Source organism: Azolla caroliniana, unplaced genomic scaffold (genome assembly GCF_043228905.1).
Source record: "Azolla caroliniana isolate FFs.n. ecotype wild unplaced genomic scaffold, voAzoCaro1.0.p SCAF_2, whole genome shotgun sequence".
Taxonomy (NCBI): Eukaryota; Viridiplantae; Streptophyta; class Polypodiopsida; order Salviniales; family Salviniaceae; genus Azolla; species Azolla caroliniana.
In genome coordinates this window covers 748,479-768,602 of record NW_028230437.1, presented here as the reverse complement: position 1 = coordinate 768,602, position 20,124 = coordinate 748,479, and the positions used below count along the sequence as shown (strand labels likewise).

The 20,124-nt window shown below is 37.1% G+C and overlaps 4 protein-coding genes across 5 annotated transcripts; 3 read left to right on the top strand and 1 right to left on the bottom strand.

The window, feature by feature from the left end:
• Positions 1-1,386: 1,386 nt before the first annotated feature.
• Positions 1,387-4,386, top strand: LOC147866961 (putative glycerol-3-phosphate transporter 1). Its single transcript, XM_087339742.1, has 2 exons — positions 1,387-3,296; positions 3,679-4,386. The coding sequence occupies exons 1-2, from the start codon at positions 1,988-1,990 to the stop codon at positions 4,230-4,232; spliced, it is 1,863 nt and encodes a 620-aa protein (XP_087195868.1). The 5' UTR covers positions 1,387-1,987; the 3' UTR covers positions 4,233-4,386.
• Positions 4,387-8,654: 4,268 nt separating this feature from the next.
• LOC147866960 (uncharacterized) lies at positions 8,655-12,193 on the top strand. The gene is made up of 6 exons (XM_087339741.1): positions 8,655-9,005; positions 9,444-9,522; positions 9,750-9,912; positions 9,996-10,127; positions 10,430-10,833; positions 11,028-12,193. Exons 1-6 carry the CDS (start codon positions 8,731-8,733, stop codon positions 12,012-12,014), a joined length of 2,040 nt encoding a protein of 679 aa, XP_087195867.1. The 5' UTR covers positions 8,655-8,730; the 3' UTR covers positions 12,015-12,193.
• A 700-nt stretch (positions 12,194-12,893) lies between these two features.
• Positions 12,894-14,439, top strand: LOC147866959 (protein BOLA2-like). Its single transcript, XM_087339743.1, has 3 exons — positions 12,894-13,033; positions 13,888-13,910; positions 14,009-14,439. The coding sequence occupies exons 1-3, from the start codon at positions 12,971-12,973 to the stop codon at positions 14,217-14,219; spliced, it is 297 nt and encodes a 98-aa protein (XP_087195869.1). The 5' UTR covers positions 12,894-12,970; the 3' UTR covers positions 14,220-14,439.
• A 2,701-nt stretch (positions 14,440-17,140) lies between these two features.
• LOC147866958 (uncharacterized) lies at positions 17,141-19,821 on the bottom strand. 2 transcript variants are annotated; one of them, XM_087339740.1, is made up of 2 exons: positions 19,404-19,821; positions 17,141-19,074 (listed from the first exon to the last, which is right to left on the bottom strand). In XM_087339740.1, exon 2 carries the CDS (start codon positions 19,039-19,041, stop codon positions 17,569-17,571), a length of 1,473 nt encoding a protein of 490 aa, XP_087195866.1. In that variant the 5' UTR covers positions 19,042-19,074; positions 19,404-19,821; the 3' UTR covers positions 17,141-17,568. The 2 variants fall into 2 exon arrangements, with proteins under 2 accessions (XP_087195866.1, XP_087195865.1); XM_087339739.1 differs by having other exon boundaries at positions 17,141-19,821.
• Positions 19,822-20,124: the final 303 nt, after the last annotated feature.

Genomic DNA, 20,124 nt, shown 5'->3' with positions numbered 1-20,124 from the left:
CATATTATGCATAGATTGTGTCCTTGACATCATACGTGTCATATGCATGTCATGTCTTGTTTTCTTCTACATTATCCTTCATATTTTAAAGCGGGATATTTTCTTCTACATCATGTTAACACAATATCAAGCCTTGTTAATATATGAATGAGATGTTGACTTCTGCACAACACAACATTGCATTCTAATTTTGCAAGAATGATGTGTTATTGGGGTTATTTTCATGAGTTACTGTGTGCTTCTTCCTTGTTGACATAAAACTAATTAATGATAATGATGTTGCAAGTCTCGAGGTTCCCTCTTCAAATTTGTTTCTAATGAATAGATGAAAGACAATTGATTAGAGCACTTAGAATTTAATGTCCATGATGCTTTAATTGTATGTAATTGAAATGAGTGCATGTTGCAATGGACCAGACAACAATTTACATTTTTGTCATGTTTTTTCATAAATTTACATCATGGAACTCAATTTGCAAGCATTAAGTTCCAAGTTCTTGATATGAGCCATTGGAAGGATAGATGCTTGTAGCATCAACCCAAGTCAAGCTTTGTTTGATTGAGTTTGTAAGAAGGGCTCATATTACAATCAATGTAACTATAAATTAGAGTTCCAATGGCTCTATGGGTAGGAAAAACCCGTACACACCATCAAACAATTCAATGTTAAGAAATTTGGGCTCGTTGCATCAACCCATATTGGGCTTTTGTTTGATCAAGGTTTGTAAGAAGGACTCTAGACTTAAAAATGTTGACAAAGCTCATTTTAAAACACAAGAAGTAACACAATAACATGAACATTGCGTCAAAAACACTGAACACTTCTGAAGTGAAATTTCTTTCGGCTATAAATTGGTTAACATAATCCAAAGCCTTGCCCTATGTAGTAGCGACAAAAGTCAGAAGGTCATAAATAACATGAAAAAATATATGGCTAAGGTGTCTTTTACAAGTCAGAAAAGCTAGATGTTCATGGCAGTGAATGAAGTTGGTGTCTACTTTGATAGACTTGAATTGAGCTATCGGGGTAATAGTGGTCAATGCAAGAGGTCAATCATATAGCAAAGTGCTCATGGCACGGGGTCAATCACGTCGGGCTCCAACTAGTTTGAGCCAATTGAAGTTCATTTGATGAACGAGCAAGGTAAGAAGCCCGTCTGAACATAAGCGACACACAACACACGACCCATGTATGTATGTATGTATATGTGTGTGTACGTGTACGTGTATGTATGTACGTACGTACGCATGTACGCATGTATGTATAACAACCGGAGGCAAAGAAGAAGAATCCATTATGTAGATAAATAAAAGAAACAAAAACACTACAAAGTATGAAGAAAGATGGCACTTCCCCTCTCCCCCCCCCCCCCCCCCCAAAGACACGGTAGAAAAGAAGAAGAACGTCTATACACAGAAACAGAGAGCTCTGATTCAAAGGATTCCAAGTTCTACCATAGCCTTCCTCGTTTCAAGGTTGGTTTTTTCTTTTTATTTTCACATCCTCGTCTCTCTACTATTCCCTTCATTCAAAAGCTCACCATTTTCACAGAGAAAAAATTAGAACCCTAGGAAGATCATTCACTGTTCAGAAAACCTCCTAAAAAAGAACATTTCTGGAAATCCTCAGAAAAATCTCTCTTGCCGTTCTTCATAGTACATACGACGAGCTCATGATTCTTTCATTGTGATTCCAAAGAAAGCCGTCAATCTCGTCAATGCAGAAGTCACTGATATGATATGATAATGACCTTGTAATAGTTCATATCATCGTCTGATATCGCATTGTGCAATTGTTCAGATTGTGATCCGATATGAATTTATATAATGATCTCATATGACCTTATGTAAGGATCTCGTATAACCTTGTAAAGGGATATCGTATGCCACTGTAATCCATCACATAATGATCTGATATGACCTTGTGATTCTGCAGTACAATGATATGATCTGACCTTATGTAATCCTTCATATAATATGTTATGATATGGCCAACTCTAGACTCCCTTTAGGCTGGAAATTGCTAGGTAAGATTTGGCCGAATTCAGTATTCAGTTTCCAAGCTTATAGGACCTCTGTTCTCATCCTTACATTCATAGCTTATGCCCTTTATCATGCGTCCAGAAAGCCACCTAGCATAGTCAAGAATGCCCTAAGTTCAGATAATGATGATTTAATATACAATGACATCGCTATAATACCTTATAGTTGGCCCTTAAGTGTAATCCACGCAAGGAATCTGCCACCCAACGTAGCCAAGAATGGCCTCACTTCAAATGATGATGTCCTAGCATATAACAACAGAACTTTAGCTCCTGGTTCTGCATATAACAGCATAACTTTGACATCACATGACTATGAATTAGCATGTAACAACATAACTTCGGTATCCTGTGATAATCAATTAGCATCTAACAACATCACTTCGAGGCGTTTTAGTTGGCCTTTAAGTGTTATTTACATAAGGAAGATCCCTTGTGGTCATGTACAAGACCAAAGAAAGCAAGATTTGCGAAAGGGTTGGCCTCCTTTTGATGGGCATATGGGACCTTCTTTGCTTGGAGAAGTGGACGTGGCATTCTTAGCAGCATATGCAATAGGTATGTTTTTGGCCGGCCATATGGGCGACCGTTTATGTTTAAGGACATTCCTTTCTGTTGGTATGGTAGGAAGTGGCATTTGTGTTATGCTTTTCGGGTTGGCCTATTGGTGGAATATCCATTGGTTAGGTTATTTCTTCATGGTTCAAATGATGGGTGGCCTTTTCCAAGCCTCTGGGTGGCCGTCTGTGGTCACCATTGTTGGGAATTGGTTTGGAAAAAGTAAGCGTGGACTCATCATGGGAGTCTGGAATGCTCACACTTCAGTTGGCAATATATTTGGAACTTTGGTAGCTTCTCAAGTGCTAAGATATGGTTGGGGATGGTCTTTTTTGGTTCCTGGAGTTGCCATTGCAGTCGGAGGCGGTGTTGTGTTCCTTTTTGTTGTTGTCACACCCGAGATTGCTGGATTTTCCTCGTCCTATGAGGAAGAAGGGGATAATATGCCCACTGTAGAATGGAAAAAGATGAGTACAGATGATGTCTCTGAGAAGAGATTGAAATTGCCCCTTCTTGACAATGAATTTAAATTAACGAGAGAAGAAGAATCTGATGGTGACAGACATGCCATAGCTATTGGCTTTGTGGAGGCTTGGGCCATCCCCAGGGTGTCTTCATTTGCATTTTGTCTCTTCTTCTCGAAGCTCGTGGCTTACACATTCCTTTATTGGTTGCCATTTTACATCCGGCATACAGGTATGTTTTGATTTTCTCTTCTTTGCTTCCATGAAGAGTGATATTGTATTCCATTTGTTAACAACAATCATTTTCTGCAATTCCGACATGTATAGACTATAGAAATGCATATCATATGCTAGTCATAAACATCAATCATTTTATGGTTTTTGGATGTGCTAGTCATACCAATAGTCTTGTGGTCTCGGGATGTATATAGGGATATGTATCATATGCCATTTGTTCTAAGCATCAATCATCTGGATGTGCACAGAGAGATACATATCATAAGCTCTCTGTTCTAACCATCAATCATTATCTATAGAATTTCATATAAAAGATACATGTTTGCTGTATACATAAATGATTCAAACGTTTTATGTTGTCATTGAATGCTTAATAGAGATACAAGGTGAATATTTGTCTGATACAACAGCCGGGAACCTCTCCACTATCTTTGACATTGGGGGCACTTTAGGTGGAATTTTTGCTGGATATCTATCGGATAAACTCAATGCAAGAGGCATTGTAGCTGCCTCTTTTATATATGCATCACTACCGTCTCTTCTACTCTATAGAGTATATGGTGGAGTGACACTATGGCTAAACATGGGGTTATTGTTTTTAGCGGGATTTTTTGTAAATGGACCCTATGCTCTTATAACCACTGCAGTTTCAGCTGATCTTGGATCTCATGGTTCTCTCAAAGGAAATGGTAGAGCTATGGCTACTGTCACTGCTATTATAGATGGAACTGGTTCAATTGGGGCGGCCATAGGCCCATTGTTAACTGGATATCTATCCAAATGTGGGTGGAATTCAGTTTTTGCTATGTTGATGCTATCAGCAACCACAGCTGGGTTACTTTTGACTAGTGTTGTTCTTGAAGAATGCAAAGACTATGTATCAAAGTTGAAACTTGGAAAGACGAGGCCACGGCAGATAGATTTAGTCTGAACTTGCCAAAAGAATCTTGATGTATTATAGTGGATGTTCACCTCATTCTAAGATGTATATATAACCATTTGTCTATGGCGTCCCAATCCCTAAACCCAAACTATCTAATTAATATATCTTCTAAATCAAGTGCAGGTTTTGGTTTTTCCCACAATTTGTTCTTATTCATAGAATTTGGGATCTTATTCGTTTATGCATTATAATGATAAAACACGCGTGTTGTTTTAATCCTATTTTGAATCTGATTGTGAGGTTATGATTTCACAAACCTTTGCTTGAAGTTCTCTTTGAAAAGGGAATTCCTGGAATGGAAATACATTCATCTGTAACTAGCTGATTAACTTATTATATTGAACACGACTTCTTTATGGGTGTGTATTCGTACTTCTTATGAGCTCAAAAAATAACTCTATTAATATATCAATTTCCAATGTATTTTTTATTGCCATTGTTGGAAATTTGAAGGAATCCTAATGCTTGTTAAATTGTTTCTTAATGTACTCTAATCCTTGAAGCCCCCTACCCCACGGATATTTTCGATAGTTTTGACTTAGATCGATTATAACTCAAGTCAATGATATCATTGTTCGACTTATGTATCCAAAGGTCCACCTTATGTGGTGCAAGATCTTCAAAATGAGAACATTCTAACCAATTTTATGTTGTGGAGAAGCATTAGCATAACACCATAATTCCTTATCCAATGTGGGCTTGCAATCCGTTCAATTAACATTGTTCTTAGAAGTCCTTATGTAAGAAGTTGTACAAGCATGACATATCATGTCTTTTAGCCAATTAAAAAGAAATTATAGGATAAATACCCTAGATCTTTTTGTTGTTTACCAAAATGCCCCAAAGTTTTTGTTGTTGTCTCTAACAATCGGCAACAATTCGGTTTGAACCGAATTGAACTACAAAACCGTGGCTTAATGGCTTAGCAATTTAAAAGGTTTGGTTAGGTTTCAAGGGTTAGAAACCGTGGTTTAAACGGTTTGATGTTTCTTAAATATATATTTTAAACAACCTTTTCATTTTTAAACCTAATTCTCACATTTTAGGATAAATCTTTAAAATTTTGAAAAATTAAATTTTGAATTTTGACCTAAGTTGAAACCCGAAACCGAACCACAAAACCACGATTTTAATGGTTCAATGGTTTAATGCTTTGGATTTTTTTTCAAATGGTTCGACTTAGAAACAATGAAAATCTAGCGTGGGGGGGGGGGGGGGGGGGGGGGGAATACATCAGTTTTTCCCTAAAACGAAAAATATAAAATTTCCACCATTTGTGCTTATGGGGTCTAAAAAATAAATAAAAATCAAGCCCACCAAGAAGCCTATGATTTCTATATGCATATAAAATCAACGAGCATATTCTTATGGATTTAATAAGATATATCAAATGTTCTCTACATTTTGTCTAGTGTCAGGGATCATGTTAGTAATAGGCTGAGGTTGAATATTATCAATAGGCCTTTTTGCCTTATATAGAACACAATATTCAGGATTGATGTTTGCAATGTAATATTCTAATTTTGTCATTTTAGCATCTTTCCACTTCCTCAGTCCTTAGTGGTTCCATTCATCTTTACTGGATAACTACATATTTCATAACACCACTTCAAACCTCCAAAAGCATACATATATGATTGTTGAACAATCTAATGTTGCCATCCTACCTAAGATATAAAACTAATACAAACTATGATAAGAAAACAAATAATATCGTTGTAATTGTATGAGTTATAAAACCTTGAATGCAATCCCTAATTTATTATTTTTTAAGTGTTTTTCTTGTAGTCACATATTAGCAAACAAGTCTAAAGTAGTTGTTGAAGGACCTATTTCATATAAGACAATCTTCTAAAAGAATTATGCATAAATATTAATAATGTTTTCATGTTATTTCACGCATACTAGACAACGGGATATGATTAGACAAAGAGGCATATCATATGTGACACCACAAACTCCAAATCAATAGCACTTCCCCATAGATTAAGAAAATAGAAAAGGGATTTAAACTTCGAACGCCCATAATTGAATTGTCATGAAAATTTGTGAAATTATTGCAATGGCATGAAATCAATATGTTGACACACTTAAGTTCTTAGTGAAAGTTAATCAATTTGAATTGCTTGCTTCCCTTTCTATTACTAAAAGTGCATTCATACGGATAACTAAGGGGTTTTTTTGTAGTATTAATGACTCAACCCATTCATCCTAAGCAATGTTATCAAAAGTCCAAAATTTAGAAGTCTAGTAAAGTATGCATGTGTGGATGTAAATGAAAGCAAGAAGTTATGATACACATATCAATATTTGACATATTGTTGTTAGACACTAACATAGTTTATTCATATTTCAAACCCCACATCATAATATGGGGAGTTGTGACCAACTATAGTACATATGTTAGGAGTAAGAAAGGTACACATGCAATGAAAGATGAAGGGGCAAACAACAGTAGTACAAGTGTTAGGAACAAGAGTAGTACACATGCAAGGAATGCTAAGAATTTGTGTAACAATAGTAGGTTAACATGGCGGAAAGAGGTGGAGGTAAAAAGGAAGGAAGAAGATTGTGGGTAGTAGATATACACACCAAATGAGTTTACCAGAGAGAGAGAGAGAGATCAATAAGAGGCACACAAACATAGATCGCGAGATTTGTAAATTGAAATGAATATGCAAATTTCAATCACATGCTAGATAATTTGGAATATCAAAGTGTTCACGTTAATCTCGTCTTCATAATTTAGCATGTTGAACTAAACATTTATTTTGTGGGTTTCGCAAACGCAGATTGCACATCTATAATTTGACCCATTATTGGTTAATGAATAGATCATCTATAATTTCCAGTATTGGCCTTAGGTGAAGACTTGGTCAACCACTTGGTTTATAGCCTAAGTTTCGAGCTCATCTCACGCAATGTGTCTAACATTGGAGCCATTATAAAAACACTTTCATGTTTTTAGTTTGGGATCATCCACACACAAGCCATTTTCTCGGAAATACACAACTCTGCAGTATTACTTTTCACAACCCAAGGAATGAAGATTACCCTCGATTATAATAATTGACGTATTTTTAATCTGGGACAAAAATAATTGATCCTCTTTGTGCCCAATATGGATTCCGATTATTTTACAATTTAATAAACAAGAAGGTGAGCAAAGCTCACACCTCAAAGAGAAAGATATGGAAGGCTTTGATTTGAACGAGACGGTCTATATGAATCAAATCAATTCCCAATTGCAAGTATAATCTTGCATGAAAGTTAGTGAGTGATAATCCTTGGGTTGGGACTTGTTACTATCACGATGGACGACATTTAGGTATGGGCATTGGGAACAATAAAATACATAAAATGTCCAAAATCAAGAGAAAAACTTTCATAATATAAGGGATGTTACATTAGACACACACAAACATACACACAAGTTGATGATCATCCCATTAGACAACTTTTGCAGAATGTTGGAACCCATGGCTCTAGGTGATGTGGTGTTTTGTCGGATGCATCATTACAAAGGCAATGTTTTATCGTACAAGATCGCTAATGTTCTACTTGATGCCGAGACAAACGCTTGAAAGGCACTAAGCACCTTCTAAGTTTTGAACTATGAAAAAATAAAACTAAGGTTTAGGGGAGGTAGAACTGAAGTGTTAAATCGAAAAAGATAAAGTTGTGATTGTTTTCACATATGTATAAGTTCACGTCTCTCCCTTGACATGCTCTATTCCACCCCGATATATTGGCAGGTTGGCTCATGAACATGACCAATGAACGAGTCACACATACACCCTCAATGCCGAAGTTGACTCCACCTATTTCTTGATCTACCTAAGAGGCAAGTTGGGTCATGGATTGTTCTAATCTATTTGAACCAAGCACGTGAATGCAAGCTCAAAGAGACCCAATGTTTGACAAAAGTGCCACCAATGAAACCATGAACTAAACAACTTCCATTATCACCCATGATCTCAGAATGAGGGCAATAGGTAACACTCTAGGAATAGCTATGATTATTAACTATATTAGATCGCCATATGGCACCAATATCTTTTTCTTCTTGTTCCTTAGTACAATGCTGATATATATGTATGTTATGTGCATTTTATATGTATAATGCATGTGTGTACAATGCTAAATGTGTATACATACGATACGGTATACATATCAAGCCAATAGAAATGTATGAGCTTAGTTGAGATTCATTCACTTGACAAAACGAACCCCTGTGACAGACAGAATGAATATTCTGCTTCCTTAAACATAACAGAATATTCTCTCCCCAATTTAATGCATTTGTCTCCCCTCCAGATCATTCCTGTCTTACTTGCTACCTCTTTGCTGAGCTTGCCTGCATTTGGTTCTGCGACACATTTGGCAGCCCTGTTTCTCCAAGGGCATGAGGTCGAGTGAGAATCTCTCTCTCCCAACAGAGAAGGTGAATCTTTCTGTTCCCACGGATCTTGGTTACATCCTAGGGATGGACGTTATGGGTCAGAATGATCGTATTAGCAAATGCATGGCGGTGCCCAGCCATGGCACAGCTAGTGATGAGATAGTAGCAGAGCATACTGTCGAGAATGTTGTATCAAAGAAGCAGCTCCAACCAGTACTCCCTGTCTCTCTCATCCAACAACAGAATCACGAGCAAACTTATCCTCTGCCATGTTCTACCCACCAAGAAGTTGTAAGAGACAAGTCTCTGTTCTTCACTACTTTGAACGACCTTCTCACTGCCCTCGGGGTCGAGCTAGTGTAAGTTTCCAGTCTTATTCAGCTGCTACCTTTTGATGAGGAGAAGGACTCCAAAATACCCCCCAAGTTCTTCTTCATTTCGCCGTGGCTGCCCCCTAAGATTTCGTTATGCTCTCTCGTGATCCCCCCTCGAGCAAGGATATGTGTTTGTTCGAGAAATTGTATTTGGTCAATCTTCGTCCCTTTTTTCTCAACCGCTGTTGGTGCTGTTTGGGCAATTACAAATTGTCAATTCCATGCCCTTCTTCTCTTGTCGAGGGGCCGACCCGGCACATTTTGGGGAAATAAAGAGAACTCTGGGGTGTTTTGGAGTTTTTCTGTAACATTAAATTGTGAAAATTAAATTTTATTTTGGATTGGCTTCATGAACATAACAAAACACAGCAAATTTGCTTAATCTTTGAAAGTTTTCCCGATTTTGCTTCTTGTGTTTTGTAGGATTCCAAAATTAGAGGGCAATGATTTGAATCTCCATGAGATGTATTGCGAAGTTACTGTACGGGGTGGAATTGAACAGGTTATTCTCGTTTCAAATGCTATGGAAACATTTCAGGAGTGTTTGGTTGTCTGCATTATTTTTGTCTTTCATGGACTATATATAGAACTTGCACTGTTTTCCTCCTAGGTTTTTATATTATTATTGTCACTGAAAAGAAAGGTGAAGGCAAAGATGAGAATGATATGGGAAAAATTAGCCTGATGTCTAGTTATAAAGGTATTTTTTTGAATATGGTTTTCTTATAGGTCATACGAAATGCGCAATGGAAGGAGATCATCGATGCCATGAACATAAACGTGCATTGGACCAATGCTTCATTTGTTATCCGCAAACACTACATGAATCTTCTATTCCACTACGAACATGTATACTATCATCGGAATGAAGGGAAGATTCGGCTTCCTCTTGGTATGCTAGGCTCCACCTCTCTGTAATCTTTGTTCATTTTCGGATATTTTTGCAAACTATTGCTTATACATTATTTTGTATAGAGCCACTATCTGCACCAAATATTGCCATGGGGCCAACAATCGATGGTACATCATGTATCGAAGACCAACCGAAAATTATGCCAGAATCAAAACCGAAAAGGCAAAGATTGGATTCCTTGCAGGTTTTTGGAGGTGATCATTCTCTTGCATGCAAGCTTCACTAGCGGTTGTATGTAAGATTCTGAAACAGTAAACAAGATTCACCAGGAAACAATAAAGTAGTTATAAGCTTTTGCTAGGCTCTTCGCAGTGCAATCTTAGTCTATTAGCTCTAGTGGTGTTGACATGACAAAATGTCACATCTGAAGCAGATGTTGGTAAATTTTGATCTAGTCACGTACCATACTTACCATTGTCGGAACATATTGACCTCGGATCATATTACAAATGTTATGTTGATAAGATTGCAAAATAACAGACTTAGACATTTGCAGTTGATCCTGCTTCATCTGTTGGAGCATCAGCTATGGGCATCATCAATGGGAAGGTTGAGGAGGGATATCTCATCACAGTAGTGGTGGATGGCCAAAAGCTTTCGGGAATTTTATACCATGTTCTTACAGAAAAGGTTAAGCATTATGCTAGTGTCACAAGCTTACTTAATGGCGTGGGAAGAGATTTGGACCCTGTTGAAACCGAGGTTCAGCTTTACAAAAATAGGAAACAACATGCTTGCAAGAGCCATCATGCTAATGCTCCTCCTAGAAGAACCAAAACTGGTTACAATATCTTTCTCAAGGAGCAACGTGCAAGATTATTGGAATTGAATTACGAAAGTAAAGGTCTTGGTAAGAAGGTTATTGAAATGTGGAGCAAGCTTCCAGAGGATGAGAAAGCAGTAAGTTTCTTTTTGCATTGCCAAAGCAGTGAGCTTTTTTTTTGCATTTCATGAGTTAAACGTCATAAGAGAGGAGTTAGTTTTTGTTGGAATTTCAAGTATTTCGTTTGTTTTCACATATTTTCAAGTTATAAGAGGACGAGTTTGATTTTGAGATTCTCAGTTATTTCTTTTTCACATATATTTTCGTGCAGCTTTACGTGGAGCGTGGCTTCCGTGAGAGGGAGAAGCTAAAAAGAGAGTTTCTTGAGCTACAAGAGAGAAGCCGTACTAATTGTGATAAAATCGAAGGCCCGGGATCGATGATATCCACTGAGAATGGCATTTATGATGCAAGCTATGATTATCATGTATCCTTGTTGGATGTTTCCGGGGATAATATCGACCATGGATCAACAGGAATCCACCTTCCTAGTTGTTATGATGCATTAGTTGGCCACGACCATAAAATCCAATATGAGATGCAACGAAAAGATCATGATGATGGCAAAGAAGCCTATCATGTTGGACCTAAATCTCAAGGCATGAAAAAAGGCGAGGAAGATGGTCTTTATTGTGGTCATAGTAGAGTGCAAGAAATTATGAAGTATGCCTTGCTACAAGAAGTTACAACTCAAGACACAATGGTAGTTTCTAGTCAAGAAGGCACTAACATATCTAGCCATGCTCCTCATTACATAACATATTCCTCGAGTCAGCCACTAATAAATAATAGCACATCTTCTTCAATGCAACAAGCATCATATCATCAACCACCATCTAGTCAAGTGTATTCACAAGAAATGCCTTGTACTTCATCACAACAGCATGCAGTTATTCACGATAACTCTGTCGTAAATTCACATGCCACTAATAGGGTAGCTATAGGAGGTGAACCACCTTATATGAGGATGGTAGATCAACCAATGAATCGTTACACAACATCTCTATCTTATCGAAACCAATCCATGAGCCAGGATCCAACTAGTACTACTCGACCAATGGGTGTTCGACCACAAGAAACCTATCATCAAAACACATTTTATTATAACATGCACAATGTGGATGTAGCTTATAGACCTACACCTCATCCCATCCATTTGCATCAGTATCCAAACCAAAGCATTGGAAATGAAATTCATCCCAATGACTATGAGCTTGGACTTTCCTCCCAAGAGTGTCACCAACAAACAACACTATAATAGTGCTAGAGGTAATCGCTTCTTCACATGTGAGGCAAATTAACGGAGATTGTGAAGCATCTGAATGTATAAGAATGGTTGTCTATGGTCATGGCAATCATTTAAGAATGTTTAGGATTTTAGGTGAAAAAGTTGGACTTCCTAGCTAAAGGTTGTTTTTGCATAAAATTGTTGAAATTTGTTTTCTAATGCAAACGATCGTAAAAGGACATGATAAGATGAAAACTAACGAAAAGAATTCGGAGAAATACTTATTATGCTGAGCTCTATGTTGTGCTTAAAAATGTTTGGAAACATGACATAAGTGACTCCATAAAGGGGGTGGTATGTTATGCTTCAAGGCAAAAATGTGTTACCTTTTCTTGATATGACATACCAATTTGGTATTGATGCACGCCCACTTTATTATAGCTCTTCAGCTACAACTTGCCAAAATTTCTCTCGTTATTGCATATATGCCAATAGGAGATGTCACGTCTTTATTCAGCAGGCATGTCAACACCTTTGCAATGATCAAATGTACTTCCTTTTTGAAAAGAGACATTTAATTCGCCGCCCAAACGGGTGAGTCATCATGGAGAATACGCTGAGGTTTCCGAAAAAGAGAACAAAGGGGTATTCGAGGAGTTTTAGGAAACATTATGGGTAGATTTTCCCTACACATAATGAATGTCGAGGTTTTCGAAAAAGAGAACAGAGGGGTATTCAAGGAGTTTTAGAAAACGTTACGGCTAGATTTTCCCTACACTTAATGAATGTTGCATGCATGTGTGTGTGTGTGTATGTATGTATGTATATCAGTTTATGTTGCAATAGAGACAAAAGAGTGAGAGGGGTATTTTCGGAATTGTGTTGGCGGATTATAAGGCAGAGAGGGAGAGAGGAAGAGGGAGAGAGAGATCTGTGTTGTGTACAATTTTGAAGCAGGGGTACAGAGATCGAATCTCTATCCGCACATGGGCGATTCGAAGGAAGCTGTGGAAACTGCCCTCAACCAGAAACTGAAACCCATCTTCCTGGTAATTTTCTGTTCTCCTTCATAGTCTGCATGTACTCTCTCTCTCTCTCTCACACACACACACAAAAACACAGTTTTTTTTCTTTGTCTTTCCCTATGTGTATTTGCTGAAGCTCAGGGGTATTTTCCAAGTCCCCACTCATACACAAAGAAAAAGACAGCAAAAAGATCATCTAGTTTTTCTCCCTGTTTTCCCTTTCCCTTTATATCTGGACTTCCTTCTCAATGTCAAATATCTACATACCTTTTTTCTTTCTTTCTAAAATGCCGTCTTTCTCTTCCTGATGATGTTTTCTTGTTGAATTTCAATGTTTTCAATCGATTGCTCCTATTCTTTAATTCATACATATATCTATATATTTACTCAGATAAGCAAATAGGGTTTTCAGCCCATTTTGTTTCACAAAGTACTCCGTTATTGTTCTGTTTTCTCTATGTTTGGGCTGAATAAGTGTCGGTTTCTGGGAAGTCTATATGATCATTAGAGCACTGTTGATATGTAATGAGTAAAGAATCCTTTATCTGTTCCATGTATAGTTGGTTACGTTAATGATATATGCTTGGTTTGTAAATGATAAAGTGAAATGGAAAAAATTTGAAAATTCTTTCTTCGTTTCATGGATAGTTATATGAATGAATAACATTCAAACAGTGAATCCAGCTCTCTGTTTCAGGTGCAGTTCATAAATGTGAAATAGATTTTCTTTGAGGATTCGTATTTTGATATGGTGTAAAGCCTTTGCTTTATATACATGCATATGTTTTGTATACATATGCACACTGACATTTTGTTGTTTTTTTAAATTTTGGATTACTACCACTGATTGCAACCGTTTATGCAAAACCAAAAACCAGAATGTTGTTGATATCTCTGGAGGGTAAGCTCTTCATACAACCAGAATGTTGTAATGATAGGTTTTTAATCTTTCCATTGATTTCTAAGGGTATTTTATTATTTCACATGGGTTTTGTTCAGATGTGGTGCAAGCTTTAATGTTGAGATAGTGTCGACAGCATTTGAAGGGAAACGCCTTCTTGAAAGGCATCGACTTGTGAACATGGCACTTGAAGAAGAGATGAAGAGTATCCATGCTCTGTCAGTGAAGAAAGCCTTGACACCACAACAATGGCAAGAAGAAATAATTGCAAAACAAACCCCTACCACTCCAATCGATGAAAAAAAATGAGACAAACCTGTGAATATTTGATCAATGAGCTATTTTGTAATCATTACCCTTCATGAGACAGTTCAGAAAGGATTTCACAACATTATATATACAAAACTTGTAGTGGCAATGCCTCTTGAATTCTGTTTTAAACACTGTTGAACATTATACTCTACTTGAATAACTGCCAATTCATGTTATGAAAGTGTTAAAAATAAATATCATGGTCTTTCTTCAACAAGTTGAAGGGAAACTGTTTGGGAATTTTCCTTTCCTTTTTTTTATGAATGCATGAGGAATATATGCATTAGGAAAATCATTGAGCACACAAATACTCATTCTTTACCTCTTGGGCATAGTGCTAGTAGCAGTGAGCACCTCATGTGCACTCCCAAGTTCAAACACCATCCTTACTATTTACTATGTTTTTTCGTACAGACAATATATGCTAGTAGACATGTGACTCAAACCATCCATGCACATAAAAGTTTGGAATCTCACTGAAAAATAATATAGAAACGAGGCCTTGTAAGATTAACGAGATAAATGACAATTTCACTCAATTTCAAGTGATAAATATTCTAGTGAATTGTTGAATGGTCTAAAACGGACCCATTATTTAACAAACAAGGATCCAAATACTTTATTAGCAATCAAAGCAGAACAAACACGAAAGTCACATCTTTGCAATCTTATAGATTGGAATGTTAGCATTATAAATGTTTACTTTTGAATTCTTTGACATTGTCAATAAGTGGTCGCATCTTGAATTCATCGTGATAAAAGCTCACATTGACATCTGGTTACATAGGGAAGTCCTTCGATATTGGATCCAACTTAAAATCCATGTGTATATGAATTTGTTTACATATTTTCTATAGTTAAATGGTTGGGGAATTTTCGAACGTAAACGAAGACAAGTCACAATAAGTTCTTTTCCTTGTCTTTTCAAATTGGATTCAAAGAAATACTGCAGTCTTGACCTTTATAGGTCAAAAGAAGTGTGCTAGTTCCCTAAACAAAAAACTTACGGAAATTATTTCAAATTTTGGAACATACGCATGGAACAAGTTTTTGATAGAAATATGTATAACTTAGGTTTGAGCATTGTATACATAAATTCCTCATATAGTTTATTATTCCATGCATGAAGTACTAAACCTCCACCGATTGCTTAATATAAAGAAAAAGAAAAATTACATCTGCTGCTTTAAAGAAACCTTTGTACAAAAAAAAAGTAAAACAAACAATGAACATTAAATTGTTTCCATGTGTTTTTACGGAAAAGAAGAGCAGGGGTACAAAAAGTGAAGATAAAACAATGATCTTGCCGGTAAGAAATATACTCGTCTATATTGTAAAGATGATAATAAACCTTTGAAAATAGTGTAAAGCAGAAAAGAAAGATCGTATATATATTACATAGCATAGCAATAAAATATCATAATATGGAGATGGCTTGCAATAATCATTGCATAGCTCATCGAATAACTACAACTTAAATCACCTTTTCTATATGAAACAAGCTTTACCAATTAGAGCGCATCGAATTCATTTTGTTTGCAACTTTTTTATCTTCAAATTTTCATTCATTTAAAAGAAAGTGACATCTATATCAAAGACATAATAATGTCGTACTTAACAAAAAGAGAGTGGTTTCTAGTAATCCTGCGACACCATGACTTTATTAGGAAAACTATTCATAAATACGAATGGCATTCTCTAGGAGCAAAAACGAGGCCTCATTAATGCTCCTTGCAGCAGTGAAACAACCTTCAAATGAATCGTTAGCCAAGGCTCCAGCAAACCATACTTGCATGTTCACCATTAAGATAAATGTTTCAGAGAAATGCTGCTTTACAATGAAGTCTATATGACTACAAATAAGATCCAATCTTAAACAATATCGTTGGGATCAAAGACTACATTTTGTCTGGAGCAATAATCCTCAGGGAATATGTAGTCACTACATTCAAAGAGTAACCTAACCAATGCCAGCATAGACAAAATACAAAACTGATGTTAAGCATCATGAACACAAGAGCTGCTCTTCCTACGCATACATGCAATATAATAACAAAATATCACAAAGTATTTCAGAAATGACGGACATGCCCTCTTCCTTCTGCTACTACAAACGGAAATTCTGTAATATCCGATTACACATTAATGTTTAGGGGTTACCTTTGCATTTTTACCTCTGCAATATCCGGGTTCAACAGCATAAAAAAAGCTTACAATTCAGAGAACTCTCTACTAAACCAGTTACCCTCTAGCTGCTCTGGGCATGAAAGATGCCCATGATGATCGTTGTCCCATACCCCATAACTGCAATCTCCATGTTCATCACCTATTAGAAGTTGCTAGTCCTTCATATAATCATGGGGCCATGTCCAAACCATAACTACAAAAACCATGTGCTGCCGCATTATGCATACACAGAGTAACCCACATGTCTAGCCCTTTAAATAAGTATGAAAATCCTGGGTCTACATATTCATATCATAGCCATTTGAACCCGATCAATCCATATAATAATTGATGGACAAGTCTCTCTAGCTTATCGCCTCTTAAAGGGGTTATTGCACAAATGTTTCAATCACAGAATCACCCTTCCCAACATTCATCAGTTTCTTTCTGTTTTCATTTACATCCTGATATGTAAAATATATCTCAACATGGAGTTTGTGTGTAACATATGTTGATGCAAATGGTATTTCACATCCATTTCTCTGGTAATGTCTGAAGTTGGTTTATTTTTCAAAGCCATATAATCGAGTATACATTCATCTTCAGGAGGAGGTCAAATTGTGTTGCATAGTGACATATACAAACCTTTGATAGACAGCCCACAAACAGAGCAAGCATATGGAGAACAGAGAATTATGTGCAACGAATATACAAACCATACATAGTACCATGATAAAAGTTTTCATTCTAAGTGAAGCCTAAGAAGAGACCATGTGAATTAACTTAGTATTTTGGGTGAATAACAGGAAATACATACCACAGAAACAGAGAAGAATGCGGACAGTTAAATGTATCCTTTTCCATAGCACATTGTTAATATATATAGGAATCCACGGTAGCTCAGCTACATAATGGTTCCCATGCTGTCAAACACATCTTTGCTGCAATGATCATATCATCCACTGGTTCAATTTACCACTTGTGAGCTAACCCTAAAAAAGGATAGAGTAGCCTTTATGAGTAGTTGCAGATCTCTGAGCACAAGCTGCAGTTAGGAATAGGGCTTTAGAGTAATCAGGTTCTGTATTTCGGGTTTTAGATCAAAGTTGGGCTGAGGCATGGGATTTTGTTTAAGGTTTAGCTTGTGAGTTGGGTTCAGGGTTAGGCTTAGGGTAAGGTTTCACTGTATTTGAAGACTAACTCGGTGCCCATTACATATTTTTTGCTGAAAGACATGGCGAAAGGGTGAGGGAGTGGTGGGCTTAGAGAAGGCAGGAATGACGAAACGTGGAGGGCAATTAGTGCAAGCAGAGGAAGGAGAAACCACTGAGGAAAGCTCAGCTGAGGGAGACTTCTTAAAAGAAGAAGAAGAAGACGAGATTGGGTTTCCATCAAGGGGATTAGGCGGTGGAGAGATAGGGTGGACTCGCCTAATGTGGGCATGATAGAGAGATGAAGAAGGAGAAAGAGAAGCAGTAGAAGAAAGAGGTTCATGAAAGAGAAGGCTGAGAGGGCCGCGTTGTTGATTTCTAGGCATCATTAGTGGAGGAGGAGAAAATGACTGAGAAGAAGAGGAGGCCGAAGAAGAAGATGAAAACGAAGCCGATGATGATGATGATGATAATGATGAAGAGGAAGAGGAAGAAGATTCATCAAAAGATGGGCGGCTCTGTGGTAATGGGGACGAAGATGAATTTGTAGAAGAAGAAGAAACATTATCGAATTCGACGGAAGATGAAGAAGAAGAAGAAGAAGAAGGAATGATAAGACATGAAGGAGGTAAGTGAAGTTTAGATAGTGCTACAGAAGAAGAATAAGCTGGTGAGCCTAATGGAGTGATGAATGGTGGAGAAGATGGAGGGGTTAGATATGGCGATGAACAAGATGATGATGAGGGTACCATAAGTAACTGCAAGAACTCAGTCGACGAAGAAGAAGCAGCTCGAGAACCCTTTCTGCTATTTCCATCACCATTCTTTCCTCTGCTATTCGCTGGTACTTCATCATCCCCACCTTCTTCTTCTTCTTCTTCTTCTTCTTCTTCTTCTTTATTATCATCATCTGGCTTCTTTTCTTCATCTAATTCAAGGTCCATCTCTTCCTTCGTTTCTTCGGCAATTGTGAATAGTAACCTCGGAGGACCCCATAATCCACCAATTTTGAAGATATCTTCATCTTCATCCTCGCATTCTTCTCCTTCTCCTACGCAGTCTTCTCTAATTTTTCTTTCTTGTTCTTCTTCTTCTTTATGTGCTTCGAATCCATCTGATATCATTCTTTCAACACCATGCTTCTTCTTCCTCTTCTTCTTCATATCCATCGGAACCTTAACATCTGTACTTTCACAAACGCCATCTCTTTTTCCATCGATGCCCTCTCTATTTCCATCTATACTTTTTCTACTAATATAATAACTAATCTTTAAGAGGCTCCATTGAAGCATAATCACACTATCTTTAGCCATTCCTATGCTTCTCAAGATTAACCAATTCATACATTTCTTCATCTTCGTCTTCATGAACCCGATGGATGGCCATTTGTTTACATTCTCTGTATTACTTATCTCGGATGCATCAGGCTTATTAACGTAAACTTCATGCATGATCACAACTTCACAACTTCTTTGATGCGTTTCTTCTATGCTCATCATCATTCCCCTTCTGTCTCTTGTTCTCCGTTTCTTCTTCTTCAATATAAAAGAATAAATCTCTATCATTACAAAGAGAATAAATACTATAAATGCTACAATTACACCAATTCCTAATGGCCCTAATCCACTCATTTCTCCACTCTTTTGATTAACTTCTTGAAGAAACCATTGTTTCTTAACCTGATATAAATTAAATCTCTCTTTATCTGCTGCTTTTTCTTTCTTTTTGGTTCCTTCTTGTACCTTCTATAACTCTGATTCTTCTTATGTGATCTAGCTGGAGATTCCTCCTCAGTGGTGAGCACAGCTTTAATGGAAAACTTCAATACATAATTATTGCAACGTGAATGAAAACTTATATTCACCTGAAATCATGCACCGATTCTCTGTTTTTCCATTCTTTGTTCGTTTCTTTCTAGTTCCGATGCAGGAGTGTCGTTAAAGAAGCTCCTTTAGGTATTTCCGTTTAATGGAAAGCTTCAAACAGATAATAGTTACAGGTTTAGCTGGAAAAGTTAAATCTCTACAAAGCGCCCATTGGATGGCTATACAGAGAAAAATAAAAGAGAGAAGAAACAGACATGGTAATACATGAAAAAAGAAACCTAAAAATACTGAACAACACAAATTTAACAACCCTAAGATACAATCGCAAGGAGACGGTGAAAGACCAGGTGACTGTTTCGCTGCATATGATATGACTACACAAAACCCTTAGTGCACGCTTCTCAAAACATCATAGTAACGGCTTCTTACTGCATCATTGTAACTGTGTCTTTTTTTAGGGAGAGCTCGCCATGAAAGCTTGGTGGGCAAATGAGCAGTAACAAGAAAGCGAAGAAGAAGAAGAAAGGTGGAGGCGGAGGAGGAGGAGGGAAGGAACATAGATAGAAAGATAGACCGGGAACAGTGGGAAAAGATTAAACTAATGGAAAAGAAACGAAGTTATTAGTTTTTCTTTCTTTCTCTGTGTCTGTGAGGTATTTCGTTTTGTTTTTTGTCGCACGGTCATTTTTCTGAACAGAGTGAGTGAGTGAGTGAGTGAGGGAGGGTGGGGTCCTTTACTGGCCGCCTTTGTACCTCTCT